The sequence below is a fragment of the Astatotilapia calliptera genome, chromosome 11 (assembly GCF_964374335.1).
Source record: "Astatotilapia calliptera chromosome 11, fAstCal68.1, whole genome shotgun sequence".
In the NCBI taxonomy this organism is placed as follows: Eukaryota; Metazoa; Chordata; class Actinopteri; order Cichliformes; family Cichlidae; genus Astatotilapia; species Astatotilapia calliptera.
The window spans coordinates 32,977,992-33,000,453 of record NC_137432.1 but is presented as its reverse complement, the minus strand read 5'-3'; the positions used below and the strand labels follow the sequence as shown (position 1 = coordinate 33,000,453).

Here is a 22,462-nt window from a genome sequence, read left to right as displayed (position 1 = left end):
TTTTCCCAACATGAAATATTATCAGAACAGGCTGAATTCCAACATATAGAAGATAGATAATGAACAGGAAGTACAAACAACAACAAATAAATAAATAAAAACAAACCCCAAACAGAATCAAAGCAAACAAACAAGCAAAAAAAAAAAAAAAAAAAGACGTTATACCTTAGGGGTTTTCTAGCAGATCTAATTCAATAATCATATGATTCAGAACCAGAGCTTGTTTTTTGTCCATAAATTTAACAGATGAGAGGAAGAGGCAGAGTTCTTTGTGAAAAGTACAAAAGGACAGCTTTGTTTTCAGAAAACGACATTTGTGAATGAAGAATTTGCCCATAATAATTATTACATTTAGAACACTTTCAAGCTTCTTTTCTTTTCTTAGAGAACCAAAGATAATATCATTTTTAGAAAATTCAAGTAAATTTGGAATCTTTGGGAAGAGCCAGTAGTGCACATCGTTCCACAGGGCTTTACAGAATATACAATTATAAAATAAATGTTCTGTTGATTCAATATCCCCATCACAAAAAGAGCAAGAATTACTATCAATAGCAAAGCGACGTCTGAGAAATTCTTTGGAAGGGTAAATACCAGAAAGGATTTTGTAGTGGACCTCCTTAGCTTTGAGGAATGGGAAGTTTTAGGTAATTGTTTCTGATCTCTTTCTTTTGATCACCAAGGAACAGATGTGAGATGGAATTTGGATTGGATCTATAAGGGAAAAAAACATTGGTAAATAATTCCCTAATTTGGGAGTTTTTTTAGACTGTTAGCTGTAATGTTATGCCCATTTACCAAGAGTTCAGGGAGGTCAGGGGATCTATAGTCAGGGTTTTGAAAAAGATTATATGCTGTACATAGAATGTTTTGAGGGATATGTGCTCCAGTCCATCAATCCTTTAAAGTGCTGGACACCGATGGTAAATCGGCATCAGACCCTAAATAAATTGTCCTCTGCTGTTATCCATATTGCTTCAGTCATTCTTTGGTGAGTAGACGTATTGGTTACATAAACACAATGTGAGCTGTTTTTTGTCTTATCTCTTGTTTTCTCTTGTCTTTCTTTTTTGAACATTTCTACTTTTTTGTGCTTATGAAGAAGTACAATTAGAACACAAAAAGAAGAAAAAAAGACTTGTTCTCATCAAATTGTAAGAAATCGTAAAATAAGTTGCACACACTCAAGCAACATGAATAAGATAACAGGCATATTACTTCAGCACAGGGGATTCTTTGGAATGCAGCAACCATTTATTAGATTTGTCCTTTATTTAGGGTATATAAAGTAGAAAAACAAAAACCTTGTTTAGCATTTTAATCAATTTAGTATTTTGAATGTAATGTTACATTTATTTAATGTAAAGTAGCACAATAGTTAGTATATACTTCGAAGATAAAATAATATCTTACAAATGTGTATTTTGGGACTCTTTGATTCACAGCTGTTTGCCATTCCAGCAAAAATCAATTTACCCTTTAAACTTTCTCTGATATTTTAATTTAAAATGATAAAATAATAAAAAAAAATTAAATAACTGAAAAGCAGAATATAGTTCAATGAAATTAAAAAAAAATCAATGAGAAGACAAAAGAGTTAAAAAAAAGAAGTCTAAGTCTACACAAATAAAGTACCACGATTAAAAAGACAAAAAAGAAAAGAAAAAAAAAGAAAAGAGAGAAGTAAAACAAGATAAAGGGAAATAAAATACCTCAATTAATCAATGTTTAAATGCAATCCAATAACAAGCTTAATGTCTGAAAATCACACAAAAAAGTTTTTGCTGTGATGTGTCTGAGGTGACAAAAATATTATTTATGTAGCCCCTCATTAAAATATTTTTTAGATTTGTATGTATTATAGCCCAGTGTTTCCGAACCTCTGTGCCGCGGTACATACGTGAATTGGTCTGTTTGATTAGAATTCTCTTTGCATTTCACTTTATATGTATTTTGTTGATCATTAAATAATATTGTCTTAAAATCTCATGATCATATTTAGGCAAGTAGAACTAGACGACTGGAATGAAAGTAAATACATGTAATTTCCTCTGAAGAGATTGAAGCCTGACTATATGCAAAGTCTCCTGTCTGGATTTAGGTTTGTGACATCAGCATGCAAAGAGCTTCAGGAGAAATCTTGGCACATCCTAGCTCTTTTTCGGGAAGTCCTGATTTAATAGGCTATTTTAGAGGTCATAAACAAGTGCTGAGGCAGTTTTTTGTCTAAGATGTTAAATTCTCCAACCCACGTAGATCAGCCACAGTTCAAATTAATGTTTTTTTGATGAGCTTTCACAAAATAATAAGAATAAAGATACTAAAGACAGGAGACCGATGTGTGTGTTCTTTTTAAAATTTGAATTAAATTTTTAATTTATTATGTATGTGTTTACTGATGTAGTGAGGTTTATGGTGTATGAACTTGTGATGCGAAAGCTTTTTAAGAAAGTCAAAATCTGTAGGCATTTTACTTTTCAGCCACAGTCATGTTAATGGCAAATATGCTAGGTTGAAATAAATTTAGAAGGCTTCATCAACTTGTGGTCAAAAACACTGACTTAAAACAAATGTTGAACAGTAGGTTCAAGGTTTCATTGTCATCCAAGCGCATAAATTAACAAAATAAAATAAACATAAAAATGTGCCACGGTATACAAGAATAAAATGAAATAAAATAAATACAATAAATTACTTGAGTAGATGCAGTGACAGGAAAGTCTGTTCTGATTTGACCTGCTGCATTTATAATAATTTATTTTTGCAAAGATTTCATATATAGAGACTACGTAGTGCTACAAGTTACATACCAGCTTTCACAAATAGGTTCCAGTGGAAAGCTGTTTTATTCTGTTTTTTTAAGGTAATATTAAAGGTAATCAAAGAAGAAAAAAGGGCATTGGCTTTTAAAGATTTTACATTTTAATATACATATCAGTTCACATAGTTAGGATTTACTCTTATTATTATTATTCTAAGACTCTGAGGGACTGTGAAACTGAAAATTCAGATGGTTCAATTTGACTGGGAAAGCAAACTGTAGGAAAAGATCTTGGATGTTTTAATTTCAGCTTTATCGTACATGTGTCTGTTTTATATACAACTATGATACAGGGTGTGGGTAATGTAAAGGATGTAAAACAGTGTTAAGGGTTCAAATACTGAGGAGGGATATAGGAGGAAATCCAAAATAACAACACTGGTCTGGCCGGGTTAAGTCAAACGATGATTTTAATGAACACACGTGTGGGAGATGAACACTGTACGCAGACAGCATCGATCTCTCTCTAACAATACACAATCAGTTGTTTTTATATCATCAGGGAAATTTATGACGCCCCCTCATGGGTCATCACATGCATAAGTTTCAAAACCACAATGACTTTTAACACAGTTTGAAAAAGCAACATCGCCTCATCTCCATGCCAGGTGTCTTCCTGTCGCTGCCGGATGCTGCCTTATCGTCTGGAACATCAGGCACACATTCTGCAACAAACTGTTCTTTTGCAGGCACAGTTTTGCAGTCACAAGCAAAATATGATTAACCTCTCACCTATAAATGAGTAGCATCCTCCCAACAGCTCCTCAAAGTAACTTACACTTAGACTCTGCTTTAGTTTCACTTTCACAAGCACGCTCTGCAAAAGCCTGCGATCCCTGTCTACTTTGGCACAGAGTGTACTCAGAGTTAGGCCTTTTTTTATAATGCAATGTAATCTACATATAAACATTTAAGATTATGAAAAGCATTCCAAAGCATTTAAGATTATAGATTTAACTCAACAGTTTAAAGTGGTTATAACTGCACCTGTAATAAAGGCTAATTGGGTGCCAATATGTTTAAACATCTGAATACAATATCAATGCTGTAGATTATGTTATTAATGCAATGATAATGATGATGACCATGAACAATAGCAGTAAAATATTTCTCTGATCTCCACAACAGCAGATTCTACACAGAACTTGCTTGGTGGGTGTTTACATGGAGACAAAATAAACTCTTATTAGATGCTTGATTGACTCCTAAGAAAAAGTTAATTCTTGGATAAATACGATAAAAATATAATCTAACTATAAGATGTTAATTAAGCTGAACACAATCAATAAATACATAAATAATAATTCTTTGTAGGCTATACTGTTTTTGAGGAAGCAAAAGTGCTGCACACTCATTTTGAACACAATTAAAATGAGCAATTGCAGCAAGAGTCCTGACAGGGACTAGAAAGAGAGAGCATATTTCTCCTGTTTTGGCTTCCCTTCATTGGCTTCCTGTTAAATCCAGAATTGAATTCAAAATCCTGCTCCTCACATACAAGGTCTTAAATAATCAGGCCCCATCTTATCTTAATGACCTTGTAGTACCATATCACCCTATTAGAGCGCTCCGCTCTCGCTCTGCAGGCCTACTTGTTGTTCCTAGAGTATTTAAAAGTAGAATGGGAGGGAGAGCCTTCAGTTTTCAGGCCCCTCTTCTGTGGAACCAGCTTCCAGTTTGGATTCGGGAGACAGACACTATCTCTACTTTTAAGATTAGGCTTAAAACTTTCCTTTTTTCTAAAGCATATAGTTAGGGCTGGACCAGGTGACCCTGAATCCTCCCTTTGTTATGCTGCAATAGATGTAGGCTGCCGGGGGATTCCCATGATGCATTGAGTTTTTCCTTTCCAGTCACCTTTCTCACTCACTATGTATTAATAGACCTCTCTGCATTGAATCATATCTGTTATTAACCTCTGTCTCTCTTCCACAGCATGTCTTTATCCTGTCTTCCTTCTCTCACCCCAACCGGTCGCAGCAGATGGCCGCCCCTCCCTGAGCCTGGTTCTGCCGGAGGTTTCTTCCTGTTAAAAGGGAGTTTTTCCTTCCCACTGTCGCCAAAGTGCTTGCTCATAGGGGGTCATATGATTGTTGGGTTTTTCTCTGTATCTATGAAGCGCCTTGAGGCGACTTTTGTTGTGATTTGGCGCTATATAAATAAAATTGAATTGAATTGAATTGAATTAAAAGAAAGATACTTTCATTAAAATATCATGAAAGCCAAAATTACAAATATATATTCAAATTAAGCAAAACTACAGTCCTGAACGGTATGTTATTGCAAACTTATCAGGAATTCTTATCAGCAACATGAGTTGTTTACTTGCAGAGTTCCAAACAGGAATCCTTGCACTACTCTGTGAAGTTGGCAGACATGGATACCTGTGTGGATTATGTAAATTAGGAGAAGATGAAATGAATGACATTTCATTCTGTAATGTCAGTCCAAGTAAGGAATATATATATATATATTAGGGGTGCAACAATACTCGTATCGATATTGAACCGTTCGATACAGTGCTTTCGGTTTGGTACGCATATGTATCGAACAATACAAGAATTTTAATTTATTTTATCAACTTTTCTTCTGACGATGCTGTCTGTGTTGAGCGCTCAGTGGATCTGCGCTCGACAGTGCAGCCTAGGCGTAGTCGAACGCAGATTCACTGAGTTAGCACATGATTGTCCTTATGGGGACCTGATATGTTTAATATGCTGCTGAGAATATAGCCCAGAAGAAGCGTATAGTATAGCTTTTATTTTGGAAAGAGCCATTTCTCTGTAATAAACTCTCTTTTCCAAAGATGAGTGATTTGTCGATCAGATAGATAAATTTTTTTATTACTTTGTTGTTTCAGCAACATAAAATTGAAATCTTGTACTTTTGAGTTAAAATATATATTTATAATTTTAATAAATGACAAATTAAAAAGGCATGAACATTTTTTTGTATCGAAAAAATATCGAACCGTGAATTTTGTGAATCGTTGCACCCCTAATAAATAAATAAATATATATATGTATATATATATAAAAATCCAGAAATGTTTTGCTGTTCAGACAGTGTCAAACAGATCTAATTTTGGTGCTTGTAAGATAGTTGCCTATATTTATTAAACCTGGAAAAAGTGTCAGTTTGGATTATTTGTTTTATACTCGTAGGTTATGCTTCTACACTGCCTCTGTGCTGTTGGATTTAGCATACTGTTATATGTTTGGCAAAATCATCAAATCAAACCAATCAATAAATAAGAAAACTGGTGTTAAGCGCTCAGCCACTTTAGGGAATCTCTTTGATGAAAACCTTTCCACTGGATTGCTTTCTCCACTTCAGATTTATGTTAGCTCCAGTTGAAGCCATCAGCTAGAAAACAGAAAAAAAACAAGACCTGTTTATAGGATCATTTAGATCTGACATCTTACACAAAATGTTCTAACAGAACAACAAAAAGCACATAATGTGATCTTCAGATCTTGTAGATACATCACATGTCCAAATTTTCTGTGATCAACTATTTAACTTGCCACGTTACCAAACAACAACAACAACAGCAAGTAAATTATCATTAAAGGAGTGCTATGGTAAATGGACTGGTTCTTACATAGCACTTTTCTACTCTATCTGAGCACTCAAAGCGCTTTATTCAACTAATTCATTCACCCAATCACGTTTTGTTAAGTGCTTAGTATCTAACATTCATACTCAGATGGATGCATTGGAGAACAACATAGGGTTAGTCTCTTGCCCAAGGATATTTGGCATACAGACTGGAGGAGCCTGCATTGAACCCAGCTACTACCTTGCAGGTAGGACTGGACAACATGTTTTGGCCTGGTTTAAGTAGGTCATTAATACTGTATTTTCTTATTCTCTGAGCAGAATGTAGGAGGCAAAACACTTAGAGCAAAGATCTGCAAGACTTACTTGCTTCAAGATGTTCTCTTGTATGGTAGGGTTATTTAGATCCAGCCCAGAGTCTTGCAGGCTGATTCTCAATTTAATCACTTTGACTGTGGTTTCTATTATAAGTGGAAAGGAACATATAAGCAGAAAATTGTTCATTCATCATTTCTGTGTGTTTAGTTCAGATATTTACACAGTAAAAACAACAAGAGATGCTGTAAATTAAGTACCTACCTTTGACCTTACAGACACATAAGAATGGGTATTTGTTAGAACATGGCAGTTGCCCCCATTTACCAGATTCATTCTTCATCAAAGCACCACAGTGCTCAGTTTCTTCAGTCCAAATTTTCTGCTCTACTGGCCAGTATCTCAGTGAGGAGTTACTCTGGTCAGACCACTCCCAGGGGTCTTTGAAGAGTCCAATCCAAACATCCATACCATTAGCTAGACTCTGAATTATCTGATGCTCTGCATCATTCCTCACACTGGTCAGGTCTGTGTGGTTGGTTCTGCAGTAGTTTTGAGCCTCACTCCAACCCATTGTTGCTGAACTGAGAATATACTGCTCAGCACCTTTTTTCTTTCCTGATAAAAAGAAAGGAAAATTAAAGAAAAGCAAACAAACTTAATATACTTAATTTGTATATTGGTATATTGTAGCTGTGGTACTCTCTTACCGTCAAAGCATAAAAATTTTTTGGCGTAATGACAAGGGTCTGAAGACAAACTCCTATTTTCATATGTACCACAGTTGTAATTTGTGTTGGAGCCCCAAGGCAAATAATTGTAGAAATCGTTACTTGGCATAGACCAGTGCCATCTCTGAGTCTTGCCTTTCCAAAGCCCAAACCACACAGCATCATTGTATTTGTTCTCAAGAAAATTAACAATTGTTTCTATCTGTTTCATGTTGTCAAAGGTGAGCAGGTCAATGCATTTCTCTCTGCAGTAGCTTTGTGCCTCATACCATGTTTTTGGACTATAGAATAAGACGTTTTGGATCTGGTAGGGATACAAAGGTAGAAAACACATCCCTGTGGAAGAAAGGTCATAATTTTACGCCAGCATAACACATTGCTACTTAATTCTGAAATTAAGACAACAACTAATAGTAAATTTTATCATTTGAGAAGGTGACAGGGATTTGCTGTGGGAGATACTACCCGAGGAGAAACAGGGCTTTCAGAAATACTGGGAGTTCACTGACCTGCAAGTAGAATTAGGTGTGTTTCCAAGACTGTAAAGACATTCATAAGAATTGTTACAGGAAAAATGATTCTATGTTTCTTTACCTTCTTTTAAATGTACAAAGATGCCTTTTGTCTGCCCTCTCCCTATGGTTAGATTAGTTTAGAATTATCTTTTTAGACTTTCCCAGCAAACACATCTTGTTTCTGGGACATATTGTTTTAGATTGTTTTATCTTCCCTAGCTCTCTGCTGACGAGACTAGCACCATATATGGAGTTGTTTTATTTTATCTGTTTATTATTTGTTATCCTGTTCTCACTGTCTCTGTGCTCTGTGCCTATAAAAATTACCAAGCCACTGTGCATGGTGTGAGTTGTTCTTAGCAGCTCACCCGTGTACACGTTTGATAAAGAAAGTAACTTTGTCTCATTGTGTCTTTATTTCTCCTGGGTCTTTTACAGAGTTTTCCCCCAACATTTCTTGGTCCTTCGGAGCCGGAGCGCCTCCATCGTGTCCCATCTCCGTGACCAGTCCACGTTGTTCGTCTGTCGACAGCCCACACACTAGGTGTGTGGTCAAAGACCAAGGGCGTTAAATTCGAGTCTTGGCCAACGTTCTTAGAAAGCGACCCACGGTGGTGGGGCCCGATCGAGGTGGACCAGACCCGGCGACACTGACCAGGTAGATACAGACACACTGACACAATCTTGCGTAAAAACGTATTTTAAATTCAGGGAATTTAAAATAGCGAAAGTAGCTCGTCGCGACTGGAAGCTCCCCACTTCTGTGGGTTTAAAGTAGCTCGTCGGCTGGTAGCTTGGAGCTCGTCGACTGGAAGCTCCCCACTCTTGTGGGTTAGGTTTGGAGCTCTGGGTAGCTCCCCCAGCTGGGTCAAGGGAATAAGTAGCTCGTCTACAGAAAGACTGGCAGCTCCCCTTTATTATAAGGGTTCCGATCGCGCGAATAAGTGTGAATGTGAATGTATGCGTGTGTATTGTTGTAACTAACGGAGCAAGCTGAATTTTCACGGTCCGATAAGAGCTGCTGAGCTGCTCCTACTGTGTTTTTCTTTTACTGCTGTTCACTGACGTGCTGGTGAGTTGAGAGAACGGTCGAGTTCCGTCTCGTAAAGTTCACACCGCTTTTGGAAATAGTCCGAAAGTAGAAGGGCGTGTGAGCAACCACTCTCGTCTCTAATACCAGCGAAGGTGATAGCAGCTGTATTGTGTATATATTACTTAAACAAAAATAAGTAAATACATAAATAAGATGGGTAATCAAGCAAGTGAAATTAAAACTCACTCCTGCTGACGAGCAGTGGTGAGAAAAGAAAAGTCCAGACGCCGGACAAAAACAGTGTCTGTAAACTGAGAGATTTAAGAAAACAAAATATAAACAGTCGGGAGAACAGAATCCAACTGCCAGTTTAGTAAAACCAGAAGACGAGACACTGTGCAGTTCCCACAATCCTTTTAGTAAACCATCACCCATTCAGGAAGAACATAATAATCCCTTATTAGGTGAAAACTAGAGATCAAAGTAGTTTGAGGTAGTTTAAAAGGGTTGAAAACAGACCCCACTGAGTAGATATAAATATAAAAAGTACGAAATAAAGATAAACAAAGGGAAAATTACAGTAGAAATGATCTTTAGAGTATTTGAAATTAATAATAGCAAGGATAACAACCTGTAAAGTGATATTAACAATGAAACACAGTTGGCATGATGACCATGCCCAGCATGTATAAAATGAATATAAAGCAAATAATTCACACGAAAATATTTTAATAAAATAAATAAGGTATATTAAGGCTGTGTCATTGTTCAGCCAAGGACAGTGTGTGAAAAGGTAACTGTCTCCACCCTGGGAAAAGGATGATTCTGCAGGTCATCTGAAGCCCTTGATGGATACAAAATAAAATATAATATATTATAATAGAACTGCCTGGTCCGCCATGCAACAGAGAGAACAAATGTGACCGCAGATTGGATGAATTCTAAATTATCTGTTTGCTGAATAAGATGATCCTAACTAACAAATTGGCTCAGGAGTAGTATAGTGGTACACACTAATAAAATATTATGCTATTGCTGTTATATAAGACAAAGAGGATAATATTAACAATGACATAATATTAATATGAAGAGGCACCTTAATCGGTTATGATGTGAGGTGGATAATTGTTAAGCAGTAGTCTGCATCAAGCTTAAGGTTTGCTGAAACTCAGTGTAATGACATGTGAGATGAAGACAATACAGAGAATAACTAAACTAATGAAGTGCATAGAGGCACTTGACCAGCTTGAAACCTATCATCCTAGAATGACACATTGCTGAGATATAGAGCACACCTATAATAACAACCAATAAGCAAAACCCTGTAGACAACAGCTACAACTACAGGATTGAGAAGCTGAATTAAATATGTAGACACTGCTAAGCTGATGAGCATGTTACACATTTTCTTTTCTTTTTCTTTTGTTTCTTTTAGAGCAGAAGCTGCTGTAACACACCCAAAGAAAGACTCTAGGTCTGACCAACCGTCTCAGTCGTGGGCAAAAAGATGTCAGTCAATAAAATTCTAAAAGATAATTTATTGACAAAAAATATATCAAGAGATAAAAGATAGAACAGTCCAGTGTCCCACTTATGAATTGTATAAAAACACACAGTCCCAAGGCCAGAGCCAGCTATGCCACACAGCCAAGTTGCACCCCACATGTTGCCTTTAACAGGGTTAGAAGTTGTCCTTGGAGACCCACCACCCTGCAAGCATATAGTCAGTGGTCACTCAAGCCTCTGCAACCCAGCTGCCTTTAGGCTGTGGCATATAATAGGCCCTGGACTGCACAGAGAGACAAAACGACACACTTAATATAAAATTCATAGCGCAAAACCAATCCATCCCAATCATATCTGATTTCATCACATTACATACCTGCACAGAGAGACAAAACAAAACAGCAGTGGTTGTAGTGTGGGCTATAAGTAGACCAGTGTATCAGTGCAATCAAGTACACCTGCCTCTAATTAGTCCAACCTCATTCCAGCCATTGGCTCACCAAAAATGTGACACACACAAAACCACTCCCAACCCAGTGAAACTTCACACAATAATATGGAGCTGAATTAACACAGGCACATTAGTCTAGTATGTTACAAGCTGCATGCTATTACAAGCCAACATGTGCAGACTTCTGCCTTGTTCGGGTGGCAGCATTTTTCTTTTTTCTTTTGTGTCCTGACACGTTTATGTTTTTTGTTTTTGTTTGATTATTTTGTTGGTTTTGGAAACGAATTTAAACGAACTTGTGACCATACTTGAGAATCACAGTGACACATAGTGATTAGGCATATGATTGAAAAATGCCTAGGTTTAGAGCTGTGAGCTATGAGCTGTGAGCAATGCAAAGTTAAATATATATATTTGTATAAATGGGAAACAACCCTAACTTGAAAGTTTGAAATGTGTGAGATCCATGCATTGTTTGAAGAACTAGAAATTATCTAAAACTGCCTTAAGTGAAAATGTAGAGTTGCATCTATTCTCCCAAACAAAAAAAAACAAAAAACAAAAAAAGGGAGAAGCATTCTGTAACTTAAAAATAAGGCTGACTGTTGACAACAGACTAAAACACTAATTCGCAGGTGGCTATCAGGAACAGAGAGGCGAGCAAAGTCACAAACACCAAGGCTGCAGACAGCCACGCAGAAACAGCAGATAACATAGAGACAACGCCTGCTAGAACCGTGGAGAGGAAGGTCACTTCCCACGAGATTGTTGCGCATGTCAAATACACAAAGATAAACAAATAACCATTTATATAGACAGCCAGTATGTTTTCTCTGCTGTGCATCATTTTGCAAAAAATCTGGAAAACCAGAGGAATGATTACACCAACTGGCAAACCAGCATGCCAACCTCTTACAACGCCTACTGACTCTTTCATTACTACAGGCAACAATTTTGCTGACAGAGCAGCAAAATAGGCGGCACAAAAGACAAACATCACATTGATGGCAGTGAACACACATCAGATTCCACTGGATGTGTTGAAAAATGAACAAAAGCAGCAAGCACAGCAGAGCAGGCAAAATGGCTAAAACACGGTGCAGTTCTGACAAACGACTTAATGATGTGTTATGGCAAGCCAGTGTTGCCAAAATTCCTCCACAAAATGGCGGCATTAGTGACTCATGGCTGTACGCATTTGTCAACAGGGGGACTGACCAGTATTGTCAACTCTCATTTCTTTCTACACTGTAAATTCTACACTGTAAATTTTGAAACCTCAGCAAAACAATTTGTCAGAACATGCATGACGTGTCAAAAATGTAATGCTCAGGGAAACCTGAGACCACACAATCCATATGGACTTTATTGAGCTAAATGAATGCCAAGGGTAAAAATACACCCTAGTGGTTATAGATGTATTCTCAAAGTGGCCAGAAATCTACCCAGTGAAAAAGGCAGATACAATTTCAGTAGCAAAATGTATGTCTAAGTTGTAGGAAAATAAAGAGATGATTGTAAATGACGAAGAATGTAATGATGTCTATCAAGTGTCTTGCAGATCACAGCCCGGTGACTGGGTTCTGATCAAAGTGCTCCAAAGGAAAAACTGGAGCTTGCAAAATTGCGGAACGACCATCTTGCATCCATCAGAGCCAGTAAGTGAAGCCATCTAAACACAGCTGACGGCAGGCTTGCCCACTTGTTGTGATCTCGCCCGGTGGAGGGGTCAGCTTTCCTGGCCGGGGGGTCTACTCGCGACAGGAGGGTGTGTCCCGTCGTCATGAGGTGGTGGCTCTTAACAACTGCAGCGGCCCTGACCATGGCCGGGCTCCTCATCTTTGCTTCCGTGAGGGACAATAAGTCACGTTATATGGAGAAAAGGCAGACACTGTATGACAAAGGAAAGTACACCAAGTTTCCCCATGGCTATGCCACTAATTTCTGGTGGCAGTTTATGAACACTACAGCTTACTTGAATAATAAAACTGACTGCTATGCAAATACATATACACTTTCTGCCCACCAAGGAACGAGAGGAAGTGTATGGACTGTTCACTCAACGAAACCTGTGCCAGTAACGCGACACTGATGAGCCTCAACTGTCGCTCCAACTACAGCTACCGAATGATACTACAAACAAAGACTCATTACCAGACAGGATGTGCACGGACGGCACCAAGCAGTAAAGGAACCAGAGTTTCGCATCTGAGGAGGAGTGAAATTCTTACAGAGCTTGATCCCCGGCATTGGAGTTGCCGAGGTGCGGGATCATGTGGAAATCAACCGATATGCTCTGCTACGACACATCAACTTGACTAAGACCCTGGGAACCGCCTTAGCAGGAGAACAGCAGGCCATCAGAACGATGGTGCTGCAGAAAAGACTGACACTAGACCTGCTAACAGCATCACAAGGAGGAGTTTGCAAGCTGATCGGGGAAACATGTTGCACTTTTATCCCTGATGGATACGAAACTGGAGGAGACATTTATGAAACTTTGCAGAATTTGTCCATTCTGCAAAAATATGTCACTGACCACACATCTGGAGCAGCTACACCGCCATGTCTAAGAGTAATGATTTCAAAGATGATAACAACTACAATGACTGCTTATGTTGCCGTGCCTAAAGAAGAACAGCATCCCGTTGCAATTCTGTTAGAGGAGAACTTGTAATAACTGCTAATGAATGACGTGGTGATTAAAAATGACTTCTGCCTTTTTCAAGTGATCATGCACTGATTAACACATTAGTAGTTTATGCAGGTACAATATAAGGTTTTCACCCTTTTATTTTTTGAAGTTCTCATCCTTTATTTTTTGAAGTTTTCATTTTAAATATGAAGTTTTCATTATTTTACATATAAAGTTTTCAATTTAAGGTTTGCATCATTTTAAGTATAAGGTTTTCATCCTTGTATTTTTTTTTGAAGTTTTCATTTTACATATGAAGTTTTCATCATTTTTAAATACAAAGTTTTCATTTTAGTTTTCATCCTTTTATTTTTTGTAGTTTTCGTTTTAAAATATAAGGTTTTTATCTTTTATTTTTTGTAGTTTTATTATTTTTTCTTGTTTATTCCACTTGTTATTTCAATTACTATGATTTTCATTTACTATGTTTTTCTTTTTATTATTTTCTTTTGTTTTATTCTTTAGACCAGATGACTTCCATTTCTGCTATGCTGACATTTTGAAAATTAAAAAATTGCTTAAGATACTTAATAAATAACCTTCACAGACAATTGTTGTATACATTTAAAATAAGTTGAAACAGGAGGGAATGTTACAGGAAAAATGATTCTATGTTTCTTTACCTTCTTTTAAATGTACAAAGATGCCTTTTGTCTGCCCTCTCCCTATGGTTAGATTAGTTTAGAATTATCTTTTTAGACTTTCCCAGCAAACACATCTTGTTTCTGGGACATATTGTTTTAGATTGTTTTATCTTCCCTAGCTCTCTGCTGACGAGACTAGCACCATATATGGAGTTGTTTTATTTTATCTGTTTATTATTTGTTATCCTGTTCTCACTGTCTCTGTGCTCTGTGCCTATAAAAATTACCAAGCCACTGTGCATGGTGTGAGTTGTTCTTAGCAGCTCACCCGTGTACACGTTTGATAAAGAAAGTAACTTTGTCTCATTGTGTCTTTATTTCTCCTGGGTCTTTTACAGAGTTTTCCCCCAACAAGAATAATGTAAGAACATTTATTTCCTCATATTTTAAATAATCAAGATCCTTTAAAGCAGAACCTTTACGTACTGCCTTAAATAATATCCAAGCTTTCCTAGGGGTACACCCTGGAAAGGGTTGCCAGTCAACTATCTATCTCTCAAAAAGTAATGTAAACATGACATGAAAGAAGATAATGAAAGAATCTTACCTAATGTTAACTGCTTCATGATCTGTCCCAAAATTACATTTACGAGCAAATGTGTCCTAAATTTCTGCAGTTTGCACTGCAGTTGTTACTATGCTAGAACTGATTCAGTCTTTGGACCTAAATGTGATACTGACAAGGGTTTATCAGAAAGAGGTGGGTTGACACATTTACCTGTATGCGCAAATAATTCTTCCTCAGTATGCAAAGCCTGTGGAAATCTGGACTAAGTAATGCAAATTATTCTTCTCCATTTAAAGGAAAAGTCAAAGTCAAGGCTTTAACCTGACCCTTAATATTGCCAGATATAATGGTAGTACCAATCCACAAATACCCTCTGGACACATACCTGCATGCATTGTACTTCCAAATATGGCACCATACAGAGGGAAAATAAGTTTTCCAACAGTATAAGATTTATGGCCAACATGAACAACAAAGAAATAAGCAAACGAAATAAATTTCCTTACTTTTTGTGCTAAGTTTATATGCTTTAGGCATTAACCTGTCATGGTCCTGGGTGTGTTTTGTGTTTTATTTATATTTCTTGATTATTGTTATTCGTGGTTTTAGTTCTTTTCGGGTTATTTCGTTGTAGTAGTTTCTAGTTTCAGTATCTGTACCTTCCCTGTGTTCCATGTGTCATGTTCATTCAAGTTCAGTTCAGTCAAGTCTGCGTCTCTGTGTCACTCCTGTTTTACTTTGAAAGTCCATGTCTCATGTTAGTGTTTCTAGTTTTGCTTTGCTCCCAGCTGTGCTCCCAGCTGTGCTCTTCTCCTGTGTCTCAATCGCCGGCTTTTCAGTGTATTTAAAAAAGTGTGTTTCTCTTCGTCAGTGTTATGTTGTACCCTCATCAGGCTGTGTTTTATGTCTGCCTTTGTGTTCCTCAGTTAGGTTAGTTTTCACTGGGTCCAGCAAAAAGGCTGTTTGAGTTCACCTTCTGCGTCCTGGAGTCTGCATTTGGGTCCTCCATTCCTGACTGCTGCACACAGCTAGTGATGTTCGATTCGTGAACGAATCGTTCAATACTCGAGAATCACTTTACTGACTCGTGAATCATGAATCACAAGCCCAACTGACTCACTGACTCATCCCTGTTTTTGTTAGCAAACTAATTCGCTTAGTAGAAATATATCTAGCTTATAATTAAAATTGTGTGTGTGTGTGTGTGTGTGTGGGGGGGGGGGGGGGGGGGACAACAGCCAGTTTCTTAACAAAAGCATTTCTGCTCTGAACTGGAAGAAAAAACCCTGAGTAGAAGCTCACATCAAGAAAATAGCTCCTCGGTTCACAGTAGCATCGCTCTGCTAACATGCTAACAGCACATTTGAGCTACTCACCCCCTCCCTCCTGTGCTGAATCATAGAGCGAACGAATCACTCACTCACTCACTCACTCACTCACTCACTCACTCACTCACTCACTAACCCCCTCCCTCCTGTGCTGAATCATAGAGCGAACGAACGAATCACTCACTCGCTCACCCCCTCCCTCCTGTGCTGAATCGTAGAGCGAGCGAAAGAATCACTCACTCACTCACCCCCTCCCTCCCGTCCTGAGACTGTGCAACACCTCTTCTGGATCTGTTCATACGCTAGAACATTTTGGAAAGACTTCAGTAGATTCATTGCTGGACATCTCTACAAAGACTTTACTGTGAAATGGGAAAATGTTGTATTTTGTTTCTTTCGAAGGCAAAAAAAAGAAGACGTTTACTTTATAATAAACTTGTTAGTTATCTTAGCTAAATTTTATTTTCACAAATGCAAATACAGTAACAAAAAACCTAATTTTAAACATTACTATAATGATGTTTTATGTTACAAAAAATTGATTAGTGGATCACTTAACAAAAAGGCTATGAAAACTATTACTATTTGTAGTAATTACAAATTATTTGAATGTTTGTAATTCTTTGTATTACACCCCCTGGCATATGTTAATTTTGTTCTGATTGTATACATGTTCTGTATACTGTTTCTTAATAAAGTTACAATTTTTGGAAAAAAAAACAAAAAACAAAAAACAGCTTCTTCTTCTTCTTCTTCTTGGTTGGCAACCAATATTAAGGTGCATTACCGCCCCCTGGCAGCTCAGTGGACATTTCGATGAGAAAATATATATTTAACACATTTAAGGAAAATACTAATAAAATAAAAATAACAAAATAAATGTTTATTAAGCAATTTTGATAGGAAATTGCTTAATTTTAGAAATGTTTTTGCTCTTTTTTTGCTCTATAAAATAGTTGGTTGTTTTTTTTTAGAATCATTCATCTTAGCAGTGGGATTTACATGAAAAGAGAAACAAATTAAGTTTGAGTGAAAATGTAAATTTTTTGCACTCTCTGGTCAACTGACTCAGTGAATCAAATGACTCAAAAACCCCGATTCACTTTGGTGAGTGACTCATTAAAACTCGATTCAGTAAAAAGAATCGAATTTACCATCACTACACACAGCTCATGTCACAAGATATAGTTATGAGCATTATTCACTGAAGAGTGTGGAGATCAGGGAAATTATTTTGCTGCTATTGTTAATAATCATCATCATTACCATTGCATTAATAATATAATCTACAGCATTGATATTGCATTCAGATGCCTCATGATAATAATGAAAATGTCTCAGTTGTGTTTCTTCAGGGGCGAAACAGACCTGGATCAATTCTCCACATGCAGTGGTCGGAAGAAACTTATAGGTTAACATGACTGGACATGTTAAGGCAAGTTTCTGGTTGAATTGTTCACAGCGCCATGTGTCCCTGTCCCTGAACCTCACAATCAAACTCTGACCTATGTTTGAGGACCAGGAATGCTGTTATTTAAGGTGGGAACTTAAAATTTGGGTTAGCAACTTTTGGGAAAGAGAAAACTGACTGTTTAAGTGGAGAATTGTGGAGGAGTCTGAAACACTGCAAAAAGCAACATATGCAAATTCACATACATAAGCAGAAAATGCATTAACCTTACAAGGACAAGCTCATGAAGATTAATGCATAGACATTGATTAAACCTGGCTAAGAACACAAACATACGCAATGAAGATCAGCTTGCTATTTGTATGAGTGACCGAATGCTGTGAAAGTTTAATAAAATACACTTGAGTTTGAAGTTGAGGAATAGCCCAAAAGAAGCTTTATGACAAGGGAGTGAGTTATGAAAAAAGAAAAGTGATTGAAGTAGTTTTAAAAGAGTGACTTAGGAGTGCCCTGGTACTGAGTGATCAAAACCAGTGATCACTGTAGAAAGAAATAAAATAATTTAATAAGTTGGTAATGTTTAAACATGTGTTTCTCTTGTTACGGCAACTTCTTGAGATATGACTCAGTATGCAAATTAGCTGGAGTAAGTGGTGACGAAGAAGCTTCCTGTGTGTGTGTGTGTGTGTGTGACTGAGGTTTTCAGGAGAGGAAGTATAGCAGACTGTTCAGGAGTGCAGATTTGGATAGGAAATTTATAGTTTAGTGATGATATGTTGTTGTAAGGGGGTTAATATCTTATGCTGAATCTAAGTATGTTAAAGTGCATAAAGGGGGTGATTGTTGTGTGCAAATATTTGAACCTTAACAAGACGACAACTGTTTCTTTTAGACTTTTCCTTTTCTTTATAAAGACTTTTATATTGGGTATGTGAGTAGCTTAAAACAAATTAGGGTAAAAAATAAAATGTGATTTTTCCAATATTTCCTGCTCAGACGACTGAGCTTCTTATTCCCAGTGACAGCAGCAATACGCTCAGTAATCCAAATGACTCTATACTGAAATGTTGGATGTCTATCTTGAAAATAAATCCCACACTGATATTTAACAAGTGAAAAAGACAAGAAGACAGTGTTCATTTCTGTTTGTCTCCACGTTGAGCCAGCCACCACACTCCCTGCTGGTGGCTGGCTCACTTGCAGTGGCTGCTTGGCGGGGCCTGGCGCTCATGGCTTGGTCAGGCCCCTCCTGAAGGGTGGGGGGCCCCTTCAGCCTCTGGTCCCGGGGCTCAGTCCGCTCTGGCGCAGCTGGCAGAGCCTGCGGGTACATTGCCGCAGCTCCCTGTAGCTTTAGCGCCGCGGCTGATGGGTGACGCCCAGTCTGAGGATCTCCTCAGGCCGTTCCAGGAGGGTGGCGCGGCCGCCCCTCCAGTGGTCCTCCTTGGGCTCTCGCGCTCTGGAGGGCCTTTAGATGTCTGGGACCTTTTCTTGAACTTCTCTTGTCTACATCTTTCCCTGTCCTATCCTCCAGCCATGTCTGTTCCGTTTGTAAAAACTTAAAAGTAAAAAAAAAAAAAAAATCAAACAAATAATTAAGAATTTGGAAAAATCTTTTCTTGGCTTTCAGACAACAATTCTGATTGCTACAGTGCCGAATGGGACAGGCAAATAAATAAATAAGTAACAAGTGAAAAAGACACTTTGCAAAGCTCACAGAACCACAGCTGTGTATGCAAGGTTAATTAAGCTGGTGATTCACTGTCCTTGCCACTGTTCTGCTGGGTCTCTATGCCCAAGCCAGCTCATCACTAACAACAGATATGGATACTGATTCAGCAGTGAAGTGACTGTCAGTCCCCTCCCGTACATGGATGACGGCAAACTGTATGCCATGAGTGAATGACACACCAGCTCACAGATCCACCTCACCAGAATCTACAACTAGTTGTTCTTGGACTGGATAAGTAAGGAGATTTATCTTATCTCTTGTTTTCTCTTGTCTTTCTTTTTTGAACATTTCTACTTTTTTGTGCTTATGAAGAAGTACAATTAGAACACAAATAAAAGAAGAAAAAAAGACTTGTTCTCATCAAATTGTAAGAAATCGTAAAATAAGTTGCACACACTCAAGCAACATGAATAAGATAACAGGCATATTACTTCAGCACAGGGGATTCTTTGGAATGCAGCAACCATTTATTAGATTTGTCCTTTATTTAGGGTATATAAAGTAGAAAAACAAAAACCTTGTTTAGCATTTTAATCAATTTAGTATTTTGAATGTAATGTTACATTTATTTAATGTAAAGTAGCACAATAGTTAGTATATACTTCGAAGATAAAATAATATCTTACAAATGTGTATTTTGGGACTCTTTGATTCACAGCTGTTTGCCATTCCAGCAAAAATCAATTTACCCTTTAAACTTTCTCTGATATTTTAATTTAAAATGATAAAATAATAAAAAAAAATTAAATAACTGAAAAGCAGAATATAGTTCAATGAAATAAAAAAAAAAATCAATGAGAAGACAAAAGAGTTAAAAAAAAAGAAGTCTAAGTCTACACAAATAAAGTACCACGATTAAAAAGACAAAAAAGAAAAGAAAAAAAAAGAAAAGAGAGAAGTAAAACAAGATAAAGGGAAATAAAATACCTCAATTAATCAATGTTTAAATGCAATCCAATAACAAGCTTAATGTCTGAAAATCACACAAAAAAGTTTTTGCTGTGATGTGTCTGAGGTGACAAAAATATTATTTATGTAGCCCCTCATTAAAATATTTTTTAGATTTGTATGTATTATAGCCCAGTGTTTCCGAACCTCTGTGCCGCGGTACATACGTGAATTGGTCTGTTTGATTAGAATTCTCTTTGCATTTCACTTTATATGTATTTTGTTGATCATTAAATAATATTGTCTTAAAATCTCATGATCATATTTAGGCAAGTAGAACTAGACGACTGGAATGAAAGTAAATACATGTAATTTCCTCTGAAGAGATTGAAGCCTGACTATATGCAAAGTCTCCTGTCTGGATTTAGGTTTGTGACATCAGCATGCAAAGAGCTTCAGGAGAAATCTTGGCACATCCTAGCTCTTTTTCGGGAAGTCCTGATTTAATAGGCTATTTTAGAGGTCATAAACAAGTGCTGAGGCAGTTTTTTGTCTAAGATGTTAAATTCTCCAACCCACGTAGATCAGCCACAGTTCAAATTAATGTTTTTTGATGAGCTTTCACAAAATAATAAGAATAAAGATACTAAAGACAGGAGACCGATGTGTGTGTTCTTTTTAAAATTTGAATTAAATTTTTAATTTATTATGTATGTGTTTACTGATGTAGTGAGGTTTATGGTGTATGAACTTGTGATGCGAAAGCTTTTTAAGAAAGTCAAAATCTGTAGGCATTTTACTTTTCAGCCACAGTCATGTTAATGGCAAATATGCTAGGTTGAAATAAATTTAGAAGGCTTCATCAACTTGTGGTCAAAAACACTGACTTAAAACAAATGTTGAACAGTAGGTTCAAGGTTTCATTGTCATCCAAGCGCATAAATTAACAAAATAAAATAAACATAAAAATGTGCCACGGTATACAAGAATAAAATGAAATAAAATAAATACAATAAATTACTTGAGTAGATGCAGTGACAGGAAAGTCTGTTCTGATTTGACCTGCTGCATTTATAATAATTTATTTTTGCAAAGATTTCATATATAGAGACTACGTAGTGCTACAAGTTACATACCAGCTTTCACAAATAGGTTCCAGTGGAAAGCTGTTTTATTCTGTTTTTTTAAGGTAATATTAAAGGTAATCAAAGAAGAAAAAAGGGCATTGGCTTTTAAAGATTTTACATTTTAATATACATATCAGTTCACATAGTTAGGATTTACTCTTATTATTATTATTCTAAGACTCTGAGGGACTGTGAAACTGAAAATTCAGATGGTTCAATTTGACTGGGAAAGCAAACTGTAGGAAAAGATCTTGGATGTTTTAATTTCAGCTTTATCGTACATGTGTCTGTTTTATATACAACTATGATACAGGGTGTGGGTAATGTAAAGGATGTAAAACAGTGTTAAGGGTTCAAATACTGAGGAGGGATATAGGAGGAAATCCAAAATAACAACACTGGTCTGGCCGGGTTAAGTCAAACGATGATTTTAATGAACACACGTGTGGGAGATGAACACTGTACGCAGACAGCATCGATCTCTCTCTAACAATACACAATCAGTTGTTTTTATATCATCAGGGAAATTTATGACGCCCCCTCATGGGTCATCACATGCATAAGTTTCAAAACCACAATGACTTTTAACACAGTTTGAAAAAGCAACATCGCCTCATCTCCATGCCAGGTGTCTTCCTGTCGCTGCCGGATGCTGCCTTATCGTCTGGAACATCAGGCACACATTCTGCAACAAACTGTTCTTTTGCAGGCACAGTTTTGCAGTCACAAGCAAAATATGATTAACCTCTCACCTATAAATGAGTAGCATCCTCCCAACAGCTCCTCAAAGTAACTTACACTTAGACTCTGCTTTAGTTTCACTTTCACAAGCACGCTCTGCAAAAGCCTGCGATCCCTGTCTACTTTGGCACAGAGTGTACTCAGAGTTAGGCCTTTTTTTATAATGCAATGTAATCTACATATAAACATTTAAGATTATGAAAAGCATTCCAAAGCATTTAAGATTATAGATTTAACTCAACAGTTTAAAGTGGTTATAACTGCACCTGTAATAAAGGCTAATTGGGTGCCAATATGTTTAAACATCTGAATACAATATCAATGCTGTAGATTATGTTATTAATGCAATGATAATGATGATGACCATGAACAATAGCAGTAAAATATTTCTCTGATCTCCACAACAGCAGATTCTACACAGAACTTGCTTGGTGGGTGTTTACATGGAGACAAAATAA

At 37.0% G+C, this 22,462-nt stretch overlaps 1 protein-coding gene across 1 annotated transcript; it reads right to left on the bottom strand.

The window, feature by feature from the left end:
• Window positions 1–5,949: 5,949 nt before the first annotated feature.
• LOC145431860 (C-type mannose receptor 2-like) lies at window positions 5,950–7,809 on the bottom strand. Its single transcript, XM_080308125.1, has 4 exons — window positions 7,408–7,809; window positions 6,962–7,315; window positions 6,749–6,843; window positions 5,950–6,187 (listed from the first exon to the last, which is right to left on the bottom strand). Exons 1-4 carry the CDS (start codon window positions 7,760–7,762, stop codon window positions 6,104–6,106), a joined length of 888 nt encoding a protein of 295 aa, XP_080164251.1. The 5' UTR covers window positions 7,763–7,809; the 3' UTR covers window positions 5,950–6,103.
• Between the last annotated feature and the right edge of the window lie 14,653 nt (window positions 7,810–22,462).